This window comes from Rhamphochromis sp. 'chilingali' (genome assembly GCF_963969265.1).
Source record: "Rhamphochromis sp. 'chilingali' genome assembly, chromosome: 7".
NCBI lineage: Eukaryota > Metazoa > Chordata > Actinopteri > Cichliformes > Cichlidae > Rhamphochromis > Rhamphochromis sp. 'chilingali'.
Window position 1 is genome coordinate 20,691,111 of NC_137934.1, and position 23,316 is coordinate 20,714,426.

The 23,316-nt window shown below is 40.2% G+C and overlaps 1 protein-coding gene across 1 annotated transcript; it reads right to left on the minus strand.

Moving 5' to 3' along the window:
* Positions 1–4,783: 4,783 nt before the first annotated feature.
* On the minus strand, positions 4,784–14,720 carry LOC308399650 (uncharacterized protein). Its single transcript, XM_080887012.1, has 2 exons — positions 14,445–14,720; positions 4,784–6,744 (listed from the first exon to the last, which is right to left on the minus strand). Exons 1-2 carry the CDS (start codon positions 14,614–14,616, stop codon positions 5,573–5,575), a joined length of 1,344 nt encoding a protein of 447 aa, XP_080743138.1. The 5' UTR covers positions 14,617–14,720; the 3' UTR covers positions 4,784–5,572.
* Positions 14,721–23,316: the final 8,596 nt, after the last annotated feature.

Here is a 23,316-nt window from a genome sequence, read left to right on the forward strand (position 1 = left end):
AGAAAGTATGATGATAACCAAAACCATCTGGGTTTTTCCTAACCGAAAACCTTGGCTGACTAGTGAAATCCAGGCTCTGTCTTTGCTTGGTTTGATACCACCCCTCCCCTGCACCCCCTACAGAGTAAATTGGTCCATCACCATCACCCATCACAGAGCGCTCAGCCAGCTGGAGAACAGGAGCTATGTGAGGATACTCTTTGTGGACTTCAGCTCAGCTTTCAGCACCGTAATCCCAGACATCCTCAACACCAAACTGGACAACCTTCAGTTCAGCACTGTCACCTGCTCCTGGAACAAAGATTTCTTCACAAACCGGCCTCAATCAGTACGACCCGACCTCCACCTTTCCCACCCCGCTGTCCTTCACCATCGGATCTCTGCAGGGCTGCATTCTCAGTCCCTTACTTTACACCCTGTACACCTATGACTGCACACGAACCCACCCAACCAGCATCATCGTCAAGTATGCTGATGACACCACGGTGTTCGGCTCATCTCTGATGGAGATGAAACAGCATACAGGGTGGAGGTAGAGAACTTGTCCTGCTGGTGCTCAGAAAACAACCAGAAGCTGAACATCCTTAAAACAAAATAACTCATAATGGACTTTAGGAGGAGCAGACAGGTCCACTCCCCTGTGACTATGAATGGAGAACAGGTGGATTCTATCTCCACCTTCAGGTTTCTGGGCACACACGTCTTTGCCTATGTCACCTGGACCCACAACACCATTGCCCTGGTAAAGAAGGCCCAGCAGCTGCTGCACTTCTTCTATGTCCTAAGGAAGAATGACCTGGACCAGAAGATGCTGTGGCCTTCTACCGCCCCCTAGTGGAGAGCGAGCTCTCCTACTGCCTGGAGGGGCCACGCCTGAGAACAGGAAGGCTGCACAGAGGTTAATTAACACCACCCAAAAAATCATTGGCTGCCATCTGCCACCCCGTGAGGCCTCCTGTCTCAGGAAAACCAGGGCCATCACAGATGACCCCTTGCACCTCACCCACCACCTGCTTGATCACTGCCCTCTGGGCCATTTGGACTGTTAACAAACACTATGCCCCCACACCCCACCCCTGCCCACCTACTTCACCAATCTGATCCACGGCCTGAGTAACCCTCACCACTCAGGCCACTCACTCACACACACACACACAGACTCTATATAGACCAAGTCTTTTCTTTGCTCTCCAAGCACTTTGAACTTGTTCTTAAATGTGTGTCTTTCTCTTATTTTTGCATACATTTCCCATATTTCTTATTTATTCCTGCTGTCTACAATTTGTATTTGATTCTGGCACAGCTGGTGTATAGCACCCACAATTTTATTGTACATGTACAAAGACAATAAAGTTCTATTCTTTTCCATTATATTCTATTCTACTAAAAACTCTTGGCAAAACACCTCAACCGTATGGAAACATTTCTAGTAAGCACCTTTAAGCAGAAATTCCTGTGGTGTGACTATTGAATCTTGCATTGTAGACTCACTTCCTGTGAGTTCCCCTGCAGCCCCACTCTGTCTGTTTACAGGTTAATCAGACAAATTGTATTTTTATGCTAACATAAGCTAAGAAGAACATCATGAGGCTAATCCTTTAAAGATATTAAATATGAGCTCATAAAATCCGACTAATGTAACGCCCATCTGTCTTCCTCAATAAACACGATGGGCGCTTAATTACTTTCTCTCTCAAGTCGGCTTAATGAGGGAATTAAACTCCTAACCCTGGTCGTGTTAGTGCCTTGCTCTACACAGTGATCTGGACAAGGAGCTGCAGAAGGCAACCATACAAAGGGAGACTGTGTGTATAAATGTGTGTGTGTGTCGTGAAATATGGCAGTGGTGGCTGCAGACAAAGAGCAGGTAGATTGATGATTGATTAGCTGTGGCTGTCTGGCTGACTGAGACTCATTGGCAGCCGTCACTTTGATGAATTACACCGCTGTGAAAAACACACTGCACTCTGATTACTGCCAGCGAGACTGGTGTGTGCGTGTGTGTGTGTGTAGTGGGGCTGATGGCCTGTATGTGCAGTGCATGTGTGTTTGTGCATGTTGCTACTGATACGCTTCCCTTCATGACTCTGAATTGCTCTGCAGGGATTGTTTTTAGTGGATGTTGCCAGTGTTGTTTCCATGCTAATCCACTGTGCCCATGTTCACACACCCAAAATCCTTGCTTAGTATTCTGCCGAGGGAAGCGTTACATCCCCACAAGTCTGACTCAAGGTCCTATACGCTGTTCATAAACAGAGGGCGATTTGTTCATATTTAACAAGACGGATGACAGGTATGTACCTTTTTTTTGTTGTGCCACAGCTCCACCTGTCACAGGATGCACTGAATAATTTATGCCGATGAAATCCACGCTCTGCCTTTTGATCTGGCAAAGGCCGGAAGCATTGAAATTATGGGCGATTTATTTAATGAAAGATTTCAGGAGCTGACACGGGGTTGGACCCACACCGGTGTTTGATGGTTGACACTGATGTGGGTGGACTTAAGCTGCTGACTGCTGGTATTTTGAGATGAAAGTGCTTTCAAAGAAATGCACATTTTTAATTCAGGAAATCGGCACTCTGTTAGAAGGTGTGTGTCTATAACCCCAGCATTTCCCCTCATTGTCTCCAAACATCGTCATTTCTTTTATTCTTACTTTATCATGAAATAAATGTATCAGCCTTTATTTTTTGTACGTCTACAGCTCTGCAGTGCAAATGTCCGAATGTTGCACCACAAATGGATCCACAGGTAAATTAGCTGAGAATATGAGCACAGCAACAAACCATTAAAAGCTCAGCAGACCACGATTTACCAAACAGGCAGTTAAAGCAGACGGTAAAGCAATCACAGGCAGGCAGTAAGCAGTTTTTGAGATTTTTCTTGAGGATAGAAACAGGTTTAAGGATTGCAAAAGCAGAGAGGACTGTTCATTTCTCCAGCACAACAACAAGTGGAGGGGGGCTTTGATTCGACTTGATCCTCCAGTGATGTGTAGTGAAAGTATACGGATCGGTGGCCTGTGGGGAACACCAGGACATGTCCTGGTGGCCAGAGGGCTGTTTTGGCCTGTGATGAACTGTCAGCTTGAGCACTGATATTATAGGTAAACAGGAGTGAGTCTGCAATTATCTGCATGCTTGTCTACACCGTGGACAAGTCACCTGCTGAAAAAGGAAGGTGGAGGAGAGGGAGGCTGTTGCTGCATCTGAAAATAAGTGCCAGTTAAGGACCAGGCCAGGCAAATATATGCACAGTTATAGCCCAGGCACAATTTAGTGAATACATATCCATGTGTTCATAAAATATTTTATCATCTGTCCTTCATATTAACGAAATAATCTGAAATTTTAAGTAGAAGAAGAATGTGAAGAAAATAACTTGAGTATGTTGCAGACACACTAGCTGGACACTTCACTGAGTTGACACTTCATTGAACTGCTGTAATTCTTCATAGAATAGATTAAGCATGAAGACATTTGGTTCATGCTCATATGATGGGGAATCTCGAAGTTCATACAGTACTGTTATCAATGCACAGGCACTTTGTCGGCCACTAACAGTCACACTCCGGTGAAACCGTCAGGGCGACTTGGGGTTCAAAGTCCTGGTTAAAGATACTTCAGCATGTGGACTGCAAGAGCCAGGGAACAATCCACCCACCTTCACCCAAGGAGTTAGCCTCACTTCCTGTTCTTAGATGATAGGAGTGGTGTGGTCTTCTGCTGCTGCAGTCCATCTGCTTCAAGGTTTGAATAAAATAATAATAAAAAGCAAATCAGCAGTTTCTGAAATGCTCAGACCATCCTGTCTGGAACCAACAATAATGATGCATTCAAAGTCTCTTGAATCACCTCCTTCATTCTGATGCCGTTTGATCAGGAGGTCATGCACTGAGGTGCTGTCATGTGATTGGCTGATCTGAAATCTATTTCAACAAGTGGCTGAACATGTGTACCTAATAAAGTGGCCGGTGAGTGTATATTTAATGCAACCAATTGATTTTGTTCAAGTCAGCTCCTCAATCACGTACATTTCATGTACTGCTTCCACTCAGAATTCACCTGTACGCACCTCTGTCCTCAGGTTTGTTTTTTTATTGGCTTTTTAGTTTTTTGCTTGAAATCAGCATTATTATCCCAGACATGAGTCTAGTGTTTATTTCCCCTAAATATCTCCAATGTATTGTGAACATTTCCTTAATGCTTGAATAAAAAGAGATTCAGTTGAATATCACCTCAATACCTTGTGTGCAAGCGTAATTAATAAGCAAAAGTGTCAAGTTGAAGTTGACTTTTAAATAGTTTTTACTAGCTGTCCCAATAATCATTGTCTTGCCACGACCATGAAGTCAGAAGGAGCTTTAAAAATGGATAAGAGGGATGGGACAATGAAAATCTGACACAGCAGCAGTTGCTGCAGGTGGCTTGGCTGTACAGAGTGGCTTCAGACAGCAGTCACATCTGTCTCTGCTGAGAATGTCCATCACGTGTACTGTAAAAGGTTGTGTTTAATCAATAGTGGCAGGTGAACCTCTCCATAGCAAGCTAGCTAGTTAACGCCAGCTATTAATGAAAACCAGAAACAATTAAGTTAAGATCATAAAATAGTCAAACACTACTTCATATAACAATTACAAATTTACCAAGCACGCCGTGTCCTATTAATTACTGTATGTAATCTGATGTCAGTCACAGGTAGGTGTCCAATAATCATTTGATCCAGTAATTTGGGAAGTGATGTTTGAATAATTGAAAACGAAAAAGATATTTGTATTGAAAAGAATTTTTATTGTCCTTTACACTCTTTGAGACTACATTTTTTTGTTTACAAAAAAAAAAGAAAGAAGAAAAACAAAAACTGGCAGGGTCGATTTTTCAGATTTCAACTGATTCAGATGAACCACAAGAGCCAGCCGGCCTCTCATTTCATCACTCCTTCCCATCTTATATTATTTATTAAAAACAAGCCTGTAGTCCTCTAATATACATGAGAGACTAACACATAATCCCGCACACATATATCACGATTAGAGATGAAATACTTCAGAAGTGCTGGTGAATTCTCAGATTTTAAGGATTTCATCATAAAAAGATGCCCCCACAAACTGCATCTAAAAGATGGATGTATCCACCATGACATCATGTCACGAAGCCTCAAGCTGGTTTTCACCATCTTGGTGTTGAAACAAGTGGGGGAGCTTCTGCCCAGGATTTCAGACAGTACATATACTCTATTAATCCTCATCTGCCTTTATTACAGAGCATAATTTACAACATTTTATGAAATATGACCTAAAACCAGCGTTTGAGTCCAGACTCGCCTCCTGCTGGTCATTAAAAAGACTGCAGACTTCTATTTTCTTACCTTGAAGCCATTTTTTTTTGTTGTCCTCTGCTGTGCAGTGCAACTCGAGCACTTGGAGCATTACCGCTGACGCACCACATTAACACAACATTAGACTTGAATCTAAAGGCAGGCTCATCATGTACAGTATAACACACAGTAAAGTTACACAACCCTCTTTAAACCAAAACCTAATCAACTCATTTTCGCTCATATTTTCTCCTCACAGGTGTTTCAGGACTTTTTTTTCACCTGCGTGCCTTCTCATGTGGGTGGTTAGGCTCCCCGCCTGACTGAAACTTTCCCCACATTTCTCACAAACGTACGGCTTCTCGCCTGTGTGGACTCTCATGTGGACCTTCAAGGAAGTGGTGTAAGCGAAGTCCTTCTGGCATATTTGGCATGAGTACGGCTTCTCGCCCGTGTGAATCCTCGTGTGACTCGTCAACCTGGAAAGGCGAATGAACCTCTTCCCGCAGGTGTTGCAGACGTGAGGCTTCTCGTCCGTGTGTGTCCTCGTGTGCCTTTTAAGCTTTGAGGCGTTGACAAATCTATTCCCGCAGGTGGTGCAGAGGTAAGGCCTCTCACCTGTGTGGGTTCTCATGTGGCAGAGAAAGCTGTTGCTGTGGGCAAAACGTTTGCCGCAGGTTTTGCAAGAATGCCGCTTCTCGCCGGTGTGTATGGCCGTGTGCCTCCTGAACGCCGACGGGTCGTTAAACCTTTTTCCGCAGGTGATGCAGAGGTACGGCTTTTCCCCCGTGTGCGTTCTCATGTGCAGCCGCAGCTTATCGTTTCTTCTGAACGTTTTGCCGCACTTCTCACAGAAGCACGGCCTCTCATCCGTGTGGACTTTCATGTGGAGCTTGAAGGAAGCGCTGTAGTTGAAAACCTTCCCACATGTCATGCAGGAATACGGCTCATCGTCTGCGTGGATTCGTAGGTGATTTTTAAGCGTTGATTCATGTTCAAATGTCTCCGCGCAGGAGCTGCAGGAGTAAAGCGTCCCATCTATATTATTATTCGTAGTACCACAAAGTTCTTTTATTTGTAAACTATTCCTGCAGACTTGTGTGTTTTCATCTGTGTTGTTACAGACTTTCTTTGGTTTCGGCTCCGTTTTTAAGGGCATTCCTGAGTTTTCACATTTGACTCCTTCCTGTTCTCGACTCTCAGGTACAAAACAGGACAGAAGCTCGGCACTGCCCTCACAAACAGGAGTCACCATGAAGGCATCACTTTCCTGCTTTAGCACAAGCTGCTCTCCTTCCTCACTAATGCACAGCTCCTCCTGCTCCTCTTTAATCAGTGAAGGTTTCTGATCCTCTGGATCCAGACTGGCGTTCTTCTCCTGGATAGAGATTTCCTCTTCCTTCTTTGTACAGATGCAGCGTTGGTCTACAGGGACAAAGGGACACGAGGCAAAACGTGAGCAGATCGTTAGTTGGGATGTGACGGTGTGGAGAGACATTTGCCCTCCCCTCCCCGAACAAACACACAAAAAAATGCAGGTATAGAGAAGAACCCAGGTGTCCCAGTTTTCCACTGGGACTTGAACTCAGCTTGCACCAGTGGATCCTTGCGCATCCACTGGTGCACCTGTACTTAAGGTTTTGCAAGTGAGCGAGGGGGATGTTACATGTAGTTTTACACTCTCTGTAGGAAGGTTTGGAAAGACAAAATGATCCGATTTGTCACGATGAACTTAAAAGGTTAGTGCATCAGTTACTGTTATTTATATAATATTGTTATTCATTGTAAAATAGTTTTAGGCGTTGTCAAAATGCTTCATGTGTGTGGATTAGAGTGTGCATTTGCAAATCTTACTGTGTGCTTGTGGATCACACTATACCCATCTACAAACCCTTGTGAGGCAGTGGAAGAGATCCTAGTTCCTTCCAACAAACATGCCAACACGGGAGGTAGTGAGGAGAGGATAAAAGAAAAGAAACAACGGGCAATATAATAAGATATAAAATAATTTTATATTTAGGGCCACCATAAATAAATGGTGCAGTGTGAGGGGTATAGACACAGTGAGGGTGTTCAAAGAGTCCTCCTCCTCCTGTGCATCCTTGCTTGCTGCTCCTCCAGCAGTCTCTTTTCTCCTCTGTCCCCCTGATACATTTCAGGATTTGAGGCATCCTTCAACATTACTTCTTGCCATTAACTTCCGGGTCACAGCCAGCGGGACGGAGGAGATGAGGAAGCACATATTAGAGAAAAGCCTCAGGTGAAGTAAAGATAATGCGTTACTCAAGGCTAACAACAAGGGAGCTGTCAAATAGTTCGTTTTGCTTAGCTTGCTTGGCTAATAATGAGAGCTGTTTGCATTCTCTAAATATTAAGGAAAGGCGCTTAACTGCTTCTTTTATTGCCTCCTTTAGCAGAGGAGACACTGGACACCACTGAAAGAATAACACCCGCTTCTTCTCGAGGTTTCGCCTTCACATAAATTTATATAACCTCTAAATCCACATAATGAGCTGTATTAAAATAATCAAAGTGTATAGTTTTATAGGTTTGCATTAGCAATATCTGCTGCTGCACTGCAGCATTTAGAGTTATGCTGGCAATACAATATAGAAGCTGTATTGCCAGCATATATGGAACGCCAGGACTGCCATAATGAATTAATTAAATACACCATTAAATAATTAATTAAATGTGGCAATAATTAATTAAAATTGGAATTAATTAATTAAATAAATAGTTATGACACATGTAATTAATTAATTATTGACACATTTAATTAATTATTTATGTATTTCACATTTTAATTAATTATTGACACATTTAATTAATTATTTAATGATATATTTATTTATTTCATTTTGGCAGTCCTGACGCCTGGCTCTCATCATGAAATAATTTTATCTGTCAGCCTCACCCATCAAACTCAGGAGGCGGGGTTAACGCTGCCCATGCAGCTTCTCTAACATTTGATTGGTTGCCGTGCAAAGTAAGTCAAAACAGGTCGATCCTAGAAAATCGATTGCTTGTGTAGACTTGGGGCAGCCAGGTATCCCAGAATGCAGATCAAATCACAGGCAGCAATGGTGGTGGTGTAGTTTTAAAATACCCCGTTTTTCTGTCACCAGCTACACTTTTAACAGTGTTTTAGCCGCGAATGTCGCGCCGTATGTCTGGTCAGGTTGTCAACATAGAACATGTTTGCAAAAGTGCTCAGATGTTTTCAGAGATTTCACTAGCTCTGCTAACAATTAGCATGCAGAGTGCACCCAGGGGGTACGTTAACCGGTTTGTTTACATATTCCACTCTCCGTGTTCCACATGTTGCATTCGCAGATTCTCATTTTCACCGAACGATCGTCTCTTTCCGCCTGGTCTTGTGTCTCTGTGCTTCTGTAACATAAAGAACGAGCTGACATTTTTCTCACGAAACCAGCGATCAGCTTAACAGACCCTCAGTTTACCTGCATGCATCCTCCTCCTCATCTGTCAGCTGTTTAACACCTGCTGCTAATTCAAGAAACACGCCTAGTTACCTGGTGATAGTCACAGTTTAACTGGGCAGCCGGTGCTCGATATAACGCAATGTCAGCGCATTTTTCTGCACAAGATAAGTAAATATAGTGTTTTTCCCGAGCGCAGAGCTGCTGGAGCTCGTTTCCTTACAGAGCACTTTATAGGCAAACAGCTTCATCAGCGGCTGATGTCCAATCACCGGCACACAGCTTTGAAACCTCAGCTGAGTTTTAGCTCTCAGTGGTTAAATGCTGGACTTCATTCACTCAGGTTCTGTCTGTCGGGTCACGTTTACTTCGCTGTTTTATTTACAACTGAGCAAATCGGTTTGGCTGAGGTTAAAGTTACGTTTCATAACTGCATAGTTTCACAGACGTTTAATGGTTCACTGGCACATGTGTTAGACTGAACTATCATCTAAATATCATCTGTTTTTTAATAGTTATTCAACTGTATTCTAAGCACCAGCTGTCTGTTAGAATGTGATTTTTTTTCTCTCTCTGTTGGCAGAGGTATAAAAATGCGCAGGAAAATCTGACGTGCATGGCGAACTTCACCGACGATATTTAGGGAGGAATAAACACACATCAAACATAAATGAACCATTTGTCTGTCTCCATAATTGAGAGCATTTTCTCTTCTTATGTCAACACTCTCTCTCTTTTTCTTTTTTTTTTTTTTTTTTGCTTTTTCGGTCATGTTATGTTTACCTGTCAAAGGCTTGTTACAAACTATGAAACACATCGTGCAGACTTCTGGATGTTAGAAGAAAAGTAATACTGCTCATGAATGAGACTAAAGGCAGGAAGGTGTCCTTTAAAACTAAACATGTTAATAGGACCTCCCTATTTATATCATAGTTTATGATATAGCACGTGTATTTCAGTAATAGCTGAGGCCACTATACGTGCTGGCCTCATATCAAATGTGAAGGCAGACTGAGTCTATGTTTGACGTTTTTTATATCTAATCTTCCTTTTCAAACATTTAAACAGCAGCGAGTCTGCAGCTGAGGGAATACAAATTCAAATTGTCGGAACAGGTTTGCGCGTTTCTTGGATTCATTTGGTGATTTATTAAATGTATAACTGTTATTCTAATCTGCTGCTGAGTCTCTTACACTTTTCTTTATGCTGTATATTTTCACGTCTCTGGAATAGTTGGAAGTTAGATAGTCAGCTGGGAAACTTTGTGTTAACTCATGGAGCTGAGGATATCGTGGATATCGTGGACATGCTGACCTCGCTGCGTGGTGTACAGAGCGAGGTCAGCATGATTAATATTCACAATAAAAATATTAGCCGAACATCATGAAGTCTGTATGTGTTTCATAGTGTCGAACAACCTTTGTACAGTTAAAGCCAGCAGTTACTACATGACAGAAACACCAACGTTATCTCTTTTATGTGTTTATACACAGGTCACGCTGATTACTGAACAAAAACCCAAAGATCAGATGTTAAACAGATTTATTTGCTCTCTCTCCTCCTTAAACATGTTTTTAATGTTAGTTATAATTCAGAATTGGCGACTGAAACACGTAGGACACATAAGAACATCAGGAAATAAAACACCGATAAATATAACCTCAGTAAAAGAAGTCAGCGGGGGTTACTACAGCTGTGTACCGGGGCCTGCGCTTTGTCGGTGGGATTGCTTGCGAGGCGAGCGGGTCTATCCCACGCTTTGCCGTGAGACTGGGCAGACATCTCCGAAATCATCGAAACACTTTTGCAAAGAGGCTGTATCTTGACAAACCGACCAGACACATGAAGATTAAACCACTACATTCTCGGCTAAAAAAATATTAAAACGGTATTTGGTGACACACAAACAGGGTTTTTCAAAGCTCAGTTCTGTTAGCTTCCACATGCCGGTTGTTGTGTGCTAGAAACAATGGCCACCAGGCCAAAGCAATGGTTTTGACTCGATCAGCGTTAACCCCGCCCCCTGAGTTTGATGGGTGAGGCTGACAGATAAAATTATTTCATGATGAGAGCCAGGCGCCAAGACTGCCAAAATGAAATAAATAAATATATCATTAAATAATTAATTAAATGTGTCAATAATTAATTAAAATGTGAAATACATAAATAATTAATTAAATGTGTCAATAATTAATTAAAATGTGAAATATATAAATAATTAATTAAATGTGTCAATAATTAATTAATTACATGTGTCATAACTATTTATTTAATTAATTACTTCCAATTTTAATTAATTATTGCCACATTTAATTAATTATTTAATGGTGTATTTAATTAATTCATTATGGCAGTCCTGGCGTTCCATAAGCATATGCCACCACAGACACCCTGAATTGGCTAAGTGATGGATGAAGGGAATATTTCAGTCACAGAACAACTTTGAAAATGTGGAAAGGAAAGAAAAATATATTTACTGCCTTTTATGAGCCACATGTGCCATGTTCTTTAACATTCACGTGTTTATATGTTTTTGTCATATTGTGTTTCTGTTTGAAAATGTGCTCATTTTGTCCATGTTGCGGACATTGTAGTTTCAACACTGAAGAACACTGTTGACGAGTCTAGTGTAAGTGCGATCTGATCCTCTGAGCGCTGCACTTCTCCTTTCTTAAGACTTTTTCTATTCTTCCTAACACATTTCCATTAAGCAAGTGACTTTCCAGGAATTAGCCAAAAAATTGTAGACTTCTCAACCACACATGGTGTTCTTCCTGGTTAAAAAAACAGGGTTAGGGTCCACGCCCCTTCATGCGTAAGTAGATAACATAACATGCATCAGTTACAGTTAGTGACAGCTGTCACTGTGCAAGCACGTATGCTATTACAAGCAAAACACTTCTTAGTAATACACTAAGCATAACTATGATATGACCGTTGTAGAGAATGCAATGCGAGTAAGCCTATATTATTCATAACGGGCTTGACAAGATTAGTTCTCACAGTTTCTGTTTGACGGAAGGCCAAAGCCTCACGCTAGGCAACGTAATCATCGAATAAAGCTAAAAACAGTTAGACAAGTTCCCTTTTTCATCAACATTTTACCATATACAGTGGGGCAAAAAAGTATTTAGTCAGCCACCGATTGTGCAAGTTCCCCCACTTAAAATGATGACAGAGCTCAGTAATTTGCACCAGAGGTACACTTCAACTGTGACAGACAGAATGTGAAAAAAAAAAAAATATCCATGAATCCACATGGTAGGATTTGTAAAGAATTTATTCGTAAATCAGGGTGGAAAATAAGTATTTGGTCAATAACAAAAATACGACTCAATACTTTGTAATATAACCTTTGTTGGCAATAACAGAGGTCAAACGTTTACTATAGGTCTTTACCAGGTTTGCACACACAGTAGCTGGTATTTTGGCCCATTCCTCCATGCAGATCTTCTCGAGAGCAGTGACAGTTTTGGGGCTGTCGCCGAGCAACACGGACTTTCAACTCCCGCCACAGATTTTCTATGGGGTTGAGGTCTGGAGACTGGCTAGGCCACTCCAGGACTTTCAAATGCTTCTTACGGAGCCACTCCTTTGTTGCCCGGGCGGTGTGTTGTGGATCATTGTCATGTTGGAAGACCCAGCCTCGTTTCATCTTCAAAGTTCTCACTGATGGAAGGAGGTTTTGGCTCAAAATCTCACGATACATGGCCCCATTCATTCTGTCCTTAACACGGATCAGTCGTCCTGTCCCCTTGGCAGAAAAACAGCCCCATAGCATGATGTTTCCACCCCCATGCTTCACAGTAGGTATGGTGTTCTTGGGATGCAACTCAGTATTCTTCTTCCTCCAAACACGACGAGTTGAGTTTATACCAAAAAGTTCTACTTTGGTTTCATCCGACCACATGACATTCTCCCAATCCTCTGCTGTATCATCCATGTGCTCTCTGGCAAACTTCAGACGGGCCTGGACATGCACTGGCTTCAGCAGCGGAACACGTCTGGCACTGCGGGATTTGATTCCCTGCCGTTGTAGTGTGTTACTGATGGTGACCTTTGTTACTTTGGTCCCAGCTCTCTGCAGGTCATTCACCAGGTCCCCCCGTGTGGTTCTGGGATCTTTGCTCACCGTTCTCATGATCATTTTGACCCCACGGGATGAGATCTTGCGTGGAGCCCTAGATCGAGGGAGATTATCAGTGGTCTTGTATGTCTTCCATTTTCTGATGATTGCTCCCACAGTTGATTTTTTCACACCAAGCTGCTTGCCTATTGTAGATTCACTCTTCCCAGTCTGGTGCAGGTCGACAATACTTTTCCTGGTGTCCTTCGAAAGCTCTTTGGTCTTGGCCATGGCGGAGTTTGGAGTCTGACTGTTTGAGGCTGTGGACAGGTGTCTTTTATACAGATGATGAGTTCAAACAGGTGCCATTCATACAGGTAACGAGTGGGGGATAGAAAAGCTTCTTACAGAAGACGTTACAGGTCTGTGAGAGCCAGAGATTTTCCTTGTTTGGGGTGACCAAATACTTATTTTCCACCCTGATTTATGAATAAATTCTTTACAAATCCTACCATGTGGATTCATGGATTTTTTTTCACATTCTGTCTCTCACAGTTGAAGTGTACCTCTGGTGCAAATTACTGACCTCTGTCATCATTTTAAGTGGGGGAACTTGCACAATCGGTGGCTGACTAAATACTTTTTTGCCCCACTGTATGGTAGTTTGTTTCGACCCTCACATCTTCCAGGTGTTTCCTGTTGACTTACAATTTTCTTAACTCCTCTTTCGTCACTTGTTGCAGGGCAGGGCACAAATGCAATTTCAAGCTAAACGGAAGTCTGGAAGCATAAGGGCCATTCAATTTTGCCCATCTCCAATTTTTAAAATCTGATGGTCCACAATTTCCCCCTCACACACTGAAATCTGAGAAAATGTTTGAACATGTATATGTATAATAATAATATGTAAATAATTTCCCCCAGGGATCAATAAAGTATTCTGATTCTGATGTCAACAACTTTTCAAAATAAAAGCCTGAAGTTCTCTCTCACCATAAAACTGTCCCAATTTTAAACCATAAAAATTTCAGGTAAATGAGAGGGGGTTGAACAGAACATTATACTATAATATATTAATATTATGCTTTAAAGTTGCACTAATTCTAATGGGTCAGATGTTGAACTGTCTGACAATAGGATAACATAAAGTGCCATTAAGGACAGACTCTATAGCAATGTGTCTAATATTTAATTTATTATTTTCTAACAGAGCCTAAGAGTGGGTTAATGTTTTGGCTGTGTGTCTCCAAAAGTTGATTCTGTTCATCTGGACGTAGCTACGTCCAGATGAACAGAATCAACTTTTGGAGATTTACTTACCTGGATGATTGAGAATGCACCAAGACGTTTTGGCTGTGTGGTTTTATTTCATAAAAGTTATATTTCTCTTTAAAAAATATTTTATTGACTCCTAGTAGAATAATGAGCCCCTGTAAAAGCTCACTTTTTCCTAACTCCAGCACTCACACCAAACTCCATTCAAAAAACACGTGTTTTTAATGTTCTGCAGTCAGCCCTCTCTGTGTCCACATGCCGACATAAACGAAACGTTTCTTGTCTTAAACCAGGTGACATGTTGCTGAAACACACCTGCTGCCGTGCTGTATGTTACACACCTATTCTGTGCAGCTTTATTTCGGGGTTCCGGATGGTTTCCAGCAGTCTGCGCTGATGCTCCACTTCTGTCTCGCACTGCTCCATTTTACTTTCAAACTCTGTGAAGATTCCCTCAAATGCTCCATCCAGCCTCACACCAATGACGCTCCTCCACCCACCAACTGAAGACATTGCTGCTGCAACAATTTGCCACACTCATCGGCTACACAGCCATCCGCAACAAGGTTAATAACAGGCTAACGCTACTGTCACTACCCGATCCGTACCGGAAACCCTATCAGTACCCCGCATGCGCAAATTTTACGTCACTTCCTCTCTTTGCCAACATTGCGACATATTTGAATGATACGGTTAGCGCCCAGTTAGCTCCTAGCATTTCTCAGCAGCTCTGCCTCCTTTTCGACTACCGGGACATTTAAACAATGGATAATCCGTATACAAAGAAATTCATGCTTTTCTCCTCAACAGAGAGCGTTCCCCGATTGAACAACAGCGCCGTAAAATAAGAAGAATGGCGCCTAATTACAGAGTTAATAATACAGACTTTGTAATATCTCACGTGTAGATTAATCAGCCAGATGAAGTGTTTACTGACAATTGACAGTGATAGTGGAAATCATCATCACTATTCCAATCAATCCTCTCCACACAGACAAGCATAAACACACTCGACTATCACTAAAGCAATTTAACACACGTTTGTAATGGGGCTGATTCAGTTTACAGTAGGGTTCATTCGCTCGGTCAGGGTTAGGGTTAGGGATTTTCTATCAGATCTAGTTGAATAATCATATGATTCAGATCCAGAGCTTGTTTTTTATCCATAAATGTAACAGATGAGAGGAAGAGGCAGAGTTCTTTGTGAAAAGTAAAAAAGGACGGCTTTGTTTTCAGAAAACGACATTTGTGAATGAAGAATTTGCCCATAATAATTATTACATTTAGAACATTTTCAAGCTTATTTTCTTTTCTTAGAGAACCAAAGTTAATATCATTTTTAGAAAATTCAAGTAAGTTTGGAATCTTTGGAAAGAGCCAGTAGTGCACATCGTTCAACAGGGCTTTACAGAATATACAATTATAAAATAAATGTTCTGTTGATTCAATATCCCCATCACAAAAAGAGCAAGAATTATTATCAATAACAAAGCTATTATCAATCCCTTAGCTTTGGGAGGAATGGGAAGTTTAAGGTAATTTTTTCTGATCTCTTTCTTTTGATCACAAGAGAACAGATGTGAAATGGAATTTGGATTGGATCTATAAGGGAAAAAACATTAATAAATAATTCCCTAATTTGGGAGTTTTTTAGACTGTTAGCTGTAATGTTATGCCCATTTACCAAGAGTTCAGGGAGGTCAGGGGATCTATAGTCAGGGTCTTGAAAAAGATTATATGCTGTACATAGAATGTTTTGAGGGATAGCCTTAGTAATTTTTTGAAATTCTTTGTTATTTATTTGCAGATTATAATTCGTGGTGAAATCTTCTAATAAAAATTTACCTCTATCATTTAACAAATGCATCACTGACCAGATGCCCTTATCGTACCATTTCTTTGCTAAAGATTGATTTGTTTCCAACGTTTATGTAACGACAGTTCCATAGGGGAGTGTTGTGTGGGCTATACTTATGTTTGTATATTAATTTCCAGTATAATAAAACTTGCTGGTGAAAGGAAGAAAGCTTTATGGGGAGTTTTGTTTTATGTCAAAATCACATCTAAGTAAAAGATTAATTCCGCCTAGATCTGAGAATATTTTGCTTGGAATGTGAAACCAAAGGCTATTTTGACTTCTTAGCCAATTTATTTTTAGGGTGCCATTTAAGCTGTCAAATTCAATAGCTTGCAAACGTCCATCTTCAAAATGTTTGACTAAATTACCTTGCCTAATATAGTGGGTTTTGCGTTTCCATATAAAATCAAAGTTTAGCTGGTTATTAGATTTGATTGCTGGTTTAGGCACTCCTACCGCATATGCAGGATATACTAGCCTTTCCATTTTGGTGAGAAAAATTCTACCCAAAATCAATAAGTCTCTGAGCCCAGTTATTTAAATAAGTTCTACAAATTTGGATTTTCTCCCAAATATTAAGGTAATCTAAATCAGTCTTATTCTTGGTTATATACACACCCAAATATTTGACAGTGGATTTAACAGGAATATTAAAAGTGTTAGAAATAGTACAATCATTTAAGGGTAAGATCTCACATTCGTTTAAATTTAGATTTAACCCTGAAGCTTTTGAGAAAGTTTCAATAATCTGCAGAATTTTGGGGATTTCATTCAGGTTATTTAGGAAAATAGTTGTATCATCGGCTAACTGGCTGAAGGGACACAGCTAGTGACACGCCCAGCGGTTTCAATTTATTTCCGCCGGATGTCGGTGGATGTCCGGAAGTATGTAGGTGGAGTTTAATTTTTTCTGTTATTATTTCCATTTATTTAGCATAAAAAAATACAGGCAATTGAATGCAATTAATAACATAACAGTTAAAAAAAAGAATTTCAAACACATTAAATTAATTTAATAAGAAGGTTTAAGGCTTTGTAAATAAAGTTCAATTTGATTTTTGGTATAAGCGCTGGTGTATGAGTGAGATACTATAGGTACAAAAACGTTAATGTGTATAGTATAAAGTGCATTATAAGAGTTTCAAACTTTCTCCAGGTAGTAAATAATATTCATTTTCTGTATTTCAATCTTCTTCTTCTTTTGTCACTTATCCAGGTCAAGATTATGGAGGCAGCTGTCTAACTAGAGCAGACTTCCTGGTCAGCTCCTCTGATGGGGATACCAAGGATTTACCAAGCCAGCTGAGAGGCATAAACAGTCCAGTGTGTGACTGGGTCAGTTGGGCCTACCCAAAACACCTTACTTAGCAGACATCCATAAGGTCCTAGTCAGTACCCAAGCCACCTCAGCTGGCTCTTTTCAGTGAGTCACCTTTCTCCTCTGAGCCTCTCCTGAATGACATGATCTCGAATGATCCCAGGGGCTGTTTTCCCTGGTCTCCAGAGGCAAATTAGTCCCAGGTGTGTGGTCAGGCTACAAGTGATTCAAAGCAAGGAATGAAGTCACCTCACTTGGTGCAGGATTATCTGGTCCTTAGCCATGGAGCTTGGTTTGGCCTGGCCCCTCCTATGATACCACATAAACTGGCTATAGAGACACTGAAGGTTACACATGTGACGCTTTCTATAGAAATCCAAAACAGCCAAAAAAATATCTTAGAAGCAAGTCTTGAAAATCTTATGGGAAATTATTTAGAAGCTTTATCTAATTTGAATTTAATTTTTAATAAAATCATCAGCCAAGTTTGATGGAAATGACTGCTGTCAGTTTGAATTTTGTATTTTTATCGTGTCCTCTTCTCTGTTTTCATTACACATAACTTTGTTTCACCATCACTAAAACTTTTATAAGGCAGGTATGATAGTAGTGTGTGAATCAGTGCTGCTACCATTAAATTTCTCCTGCTGATATACAAACATAAAATTGTCAGGAAACCTCTGTACCTCCTGCAGGATCTGTTCGCCATCACAACCGGACATAAAACCCAGTGTAAAGCCTCCATCCAGCCCTGCCATGTTTTCTCTCTTTGAATTGCTCCCCATTGGAGGCGTTTTATGCCTCCGGCGAAGAAAGAATATTTACAACAAGCTGGAATTTTAAACATGAAGCTGGGTTTGTTTTCTCTGTTTTTTCTCACTTTCCAGAGAAGGTCGTAGTGGCTGCTTTATGGCCAACATATTAGAGCTGGGTGACAACCGGCCTGCAGTATCACCACTCAAGGACTAGATGTGATTCTTGGCCATTGCAGTTCTCTGACTCTGAGAGAGAACGAGGCTTTGTTATGAGTACCCAGCTCCCTAATCTCTTCTCCCAGCGCCCTTCTGTCCTTGGTGAAGCCTGACCTGAACACTGCGTGCCAGTGTGAATGCAGAACGTTTTGTCTGGCTTTTGCCCAAGGCTGCCGCAGGTTTTGGTGAGTAACAAGTCACGCTCTCAACAGCGTTTCCTGTGGAAATAAATAGCCGCACGTATGATATTAGAGTATATGTGGATAGTGCTTTCATCTGTGACCTGTCCTTTGAGCTACGCAGGATAAACACAGCGAAGCCATAAATCAAAAGGAAGGTGTTCCAAGGCACTCGTCGAGCAGAAAATAAAGAGCAAAACAGAGGGGTGTTGCTTTTGCTGCTTCTTTATTTATTTATTTTCAAATAGAAAATATGAAAATGAACTCTCTGGCCCCTGGGCCTAAATCAGCATGACACAACAACAGTGTAGAAAGAAGAAAAAATGGAAATTAAAATGAAAACGCACAGCAAGCTTTCTCGTAAGTTTATACTATTGGTTCTTACAACACAAGAACAAGCTGTAGAGGAATCCAGTGGCTTTCATGTCGGCCACATACAAACACAAAGTCGGGATGCTGTGTGACATGTAAATAAAACACACAATGCAGTGATGTGCAAATCTCATATGTTTAATTCACAATAGAAAACAGAAAACACATCAAAAGTTTCAACTGAGTAAAAGAAATATTATTTTAAGAATATTTTAAGAAAAATATCAGCTCGATCTGAATTCCATTTAAGGTCTCAGAAAATTTGGAACCCGGGCAACAGAAGGCTGGAAAAGTAGTTTAACGTGGCAAATGGTCAGTAATGTGACTGGGAGGATTTTAGAGAGACAGAGTTTCTCAGATGATGGACAGAGGTTGAATATCTCATCATCTGCCCCACAAAATATGATCAAAAGACTGAAAATCTGGAGAAATCTCTGTGCGCAAGGGACAAAGCCATCAGTCAGTTCTGGATGCCTATGATCTTTGGGCCCTCAGGCAGCACCACATTAAAAACAGACCTGGCTCTGTGATGGAAAGCACTGCATGGGCTCAGGAACACCTCCAGAAATCCCTGTTTGTGAGCACAAAAGCTCTATCATACAAAGAGGAAGCCATATATGAACATGATCCAGTCATGCTGCTGTCTTCTTTGGGCTAAAGCTCATTTAAAATGGACTGAAAGTGGAAAGCTCTTCTGAGGTCAGAGAATTTTCAGTTTGAAACATTTGTGCTCTATTCCCAAAGAGAAGGACCACCCGGCTTGTTTTTTAAGTCCTGCCTCTCTGATGGTATTGGGGCTGCAGTGCCCATGGAATTGGTAGCTTGCACATCTGGAAAGACTCCACTAAAGCTTTACAAAGATTTTAAAACTTATGAATATCAATTTTTATCAACACAATTTTTTTAACATGAGAGAATATGAAAAAAATTAAAAAAAATTTCCCTAAAAATATGTTTTATAGTTCTTGTATTGTTGAATTGTCTTTGTTTATTACAGCTGAAATAAAAACTCTTAATATGATATTTACAATTTTTTTTCATTGTGCCATAATGTCCTAAAATTTCAAACTAACACAGTTGCACTAGAGGAGGTACAAGCCTATTTACTCTTAAACTGGTTTAAACTGGTTGATGACAATGATTTGCGTGCAGTTATGAAAAAATTCTGACAAGTTCAGCTATTTATGGTGAAAAATATTGTCAGTATTAATTTTACGTGAAATAAATAATGCGATATGTAACCAGATATGACACGTCACTTAAGTAACAATGAAAAAGGTTTCTTAAGCCGTTTGTATGTTATTTATATTTTTCTTAATTCTTGAAAATGACAGGACACATTTACAGTGGACAACATTCATTAGTGAGAGCTTATGCTTTTTCAAATGTCAGTTGTCATGCTACTTAAATGAATGTATTTTCTCTTCTAATAAACAATAACAATCACCTTGCTCATAAAACTTAAAAATAAATCCTCCTCCCTCGTGTCCCTGCTACGATGACCCATAGTGATGAACCACATAGAAAAAGAAGTAAAAGTTGAAGCTGTACTGTGTACAAGTGGTAGAGCTTGTAAGAAACACTTATAAAGTTCCACCTGTCCTCACTAAGGTGTTTACTGTCTGTTTATAGCCACAGACAAGAAAGTAATACCTCAGGACCTGCAGTTATACCTCCTATAGACTCACTGATGTAGTAAATCACTCTGCAAAGCACCACGTGTATGGCAGGAGACCATATTCAACCCTGTAATTAATGTTCCAAATGGATAGTTTTTATTAAAGCATGAGAATCACTCAAATTTTTAGCCTCTGTAAACCAGCTGTGAGATCAATAATAATAATGAATCCTGCGTCTCATCCTACCTGCATATTTCCTGCTCTAAATGCCCAGCATCTGTTGCCATTTCCAGGAGGAAATAGCTTTTTTATATCTGAACTAAATGAACAGCCTTATAATGGGCAATGGAGAGCACGGACATGATGAAACATACAGCTGGGGTCTTTCTGCTGATGTTCAGTTTATTAAACTAAGGCAAGGACGCCTCCTGTTGGTCATGTAGGATCTGTAAAACAGGCAACAGGAGAGAAAAAACATGAGTCACCTGCCATTAACAATAAAGTGACAGTAAAGGTTTACAGAGAACATTTAACAGAACATAAAATTTCATTTTACCCTCATTTTTTTCATGCATAACCCAAATTGCATCTCATACAACTGCAAGACTGACCTGTGTAATGATTTGCTGCCAGAACTTCACAGTCTGTTGAATAGTGATGTGACCACAGTGTCTACAGACAGGTGCTTGTGGTTGCCTATGGATACCACCCGTGGGATTTGCACCTATGGGCCGGTTCATGGCTCAGTAGTTGTTAATCATTTGTAAGTAAACACTTTATACTCAAAGCCTGCTTCATATTATTCTTTTGTAAAGTAACTGCATTTCTCACACATTCTGCTGAAACTATTTGTTAATCAGTCAAACTTAAAATGCTCTAAAATAAATAAAATTGTCTAAACTATTTTGAATTCTTTGTTACTTATGTTTCTCGCCTCATTTGCTGCTGTAATGATTGAAGAATCATTCATTTTACTTTCTTTGAACTTATTGGGAAAAAATGCTTAATGCACTGAAAGTAAAACTCTCAATTTACTCATCTACTTACTTTATGCTTCAGTCAATGCACCGGATTTGTTTAACCTTGCCTTTCCTGCTTGTTAATGCCTGCATCTGATTCCTAGACTTACTCTATTTTACCTTTTATACATATCTTTTATGGCTTTGTGCTTTTAACATGTTTTTCTTGATATGCAGTTTATGCTATTCCTGTGTATTAGTGACACTGACCTGTTAGCATACTTGGGGCTTTGTTATGGTCCTATCCTCCTGACTACCAGCAATGCAAATTTGTCCTCTGTAGAACACCTTTCTAAACCTGAATATCTCCCATGCACTGCATACTACAGAATTGCCTCCTTTGGGTATCTACAGAGGACATTTAGGACTTTCCAATGATACCAAATGTGAAGGGGTGGAGCTTTGGGAACTTTAGTTTTTTCATTAAGGAACATGGCGGCCATCGCTGCAAGCACATTTTATGGGAAGAAGAAAAGTAAGTGCATAAAACTTCTTATTGAGCAATTTTTAGCTATAAATGTTGTTAACATATTTTAAAGTCTCTTAATAACACATTAAAACATAGTATGCTTAATTCTAACTTCATTTTAGTATAGTATTGAAGTGTTTAAAAATGTCCTCCGTAGTGGACATTTGTAGTCATTTCCTCCATTTTGTTCTCTTTTTTTAAATGACCAGAAAAGGAGTCCTTTTTAGAAGAAAAAAGAAATTTATTGCAGTTTGATGAGGGAAACTCAGATCTTGAGTTGTCTGATGAAGAAGATCATAGGGAATAAGCCCTTGAAGAAGAAAGAAGGAGGAGCATCAGAGATGGTACTCAGACCTGAACTTGCTGTCATTAAGTGGTTGGACAACAAGCCAGTTGTCATGGCATCCTCTGCCAATGGCAATCAACCTCAGGACAGACGCACAAGATGGTCTAAGAAAAACAAAAGGTTTGTCCATGTGCCAAGTCCACTGAGTACACTACCAATATAGGTGACGTGGACCTTGCTGCCGAATGTTGAGTTTCTACAGGATGGTCTCTCGCACTCAGAAATCGACAGTATGTGCAGTTCTCTACTTTTTGATCTGGCAATCACCAACTCGTGGCTTCAGTATAGCAATGACTTGCAGTTTTGGGGGAAGAAACCAAACCACTACAGTTCCTTGAGTTCAAACTTCTCCTTGGTGAAGAGTTGAAGCAAATATTTGCCATCAAAGTTTATTTTTACATGTTTGGCCTTCCAATGTCCTCTGCAGTGGACATGTGATATCTAAAAAATGTAAACTTTTTTTTTCCCAAAAAATTATTTCAGTTTTCTAATTACCTTACAAACATTGGGGGATTAAAATTTTTTTTGATTGGACAACATTTTTTTTCCTGGTAGTCTGGAGGCTATAGTATTTCATATTTATGTTTTAGTTTCTGTCTTTTATGTGAGGCACTTTGGTATACCGTTGGTTTTTAAATGTGCTCTATAAATAAAGTGTATTGTATTGAATTGTATTGTATTGTATTGTATTAAAAAATAAATGTAATTTAATTCAAATAAATAATGATGAAAAAATAACTTCCTGATGTTCTTTCTCAGTTCTGAGTGAAAAGCTTCAAAGGTTGAAGGCATTTTTAATGTCAGTAAATATTAAACAAAGTAAATATTAAACTGGTTACATAAATGAAGCAGCCCTGACAGCGCTGACACAGTAGGTAAGGGAAGGTAAGGTGAAGGTCTCCAGTCATATAGACACACCTGTACCCGCATTAGAAAAGGAGAAACGTAAAGATTTTGATGCAAATCAGTTGTGACAACCCAAATTAGTTTTGACTGAAGCATAAAGTAAGTAGATGAGTAAATTGAGAGTTTTACTTTCAGTGCATTTCTGATGTTTCTGGC

Bases quoted from the DNA above. Each gene is read 5' to 3' on its own strand.
- LOC308399650 (XM_080887012.1), bottom strand. From the start codon at position 14,616: ATGTCTTCAGTTGGTGGGTGGAGGAGCGTCATTGGTGTGAGGCTGGAT. The intron at 6,745-14,444 runs GTGTGTAACATA...TTGTCCCTGTAG, and splicing joins AATAAAGCTGCACAGAATAG to ACCAACGCTGCATCTGTACA.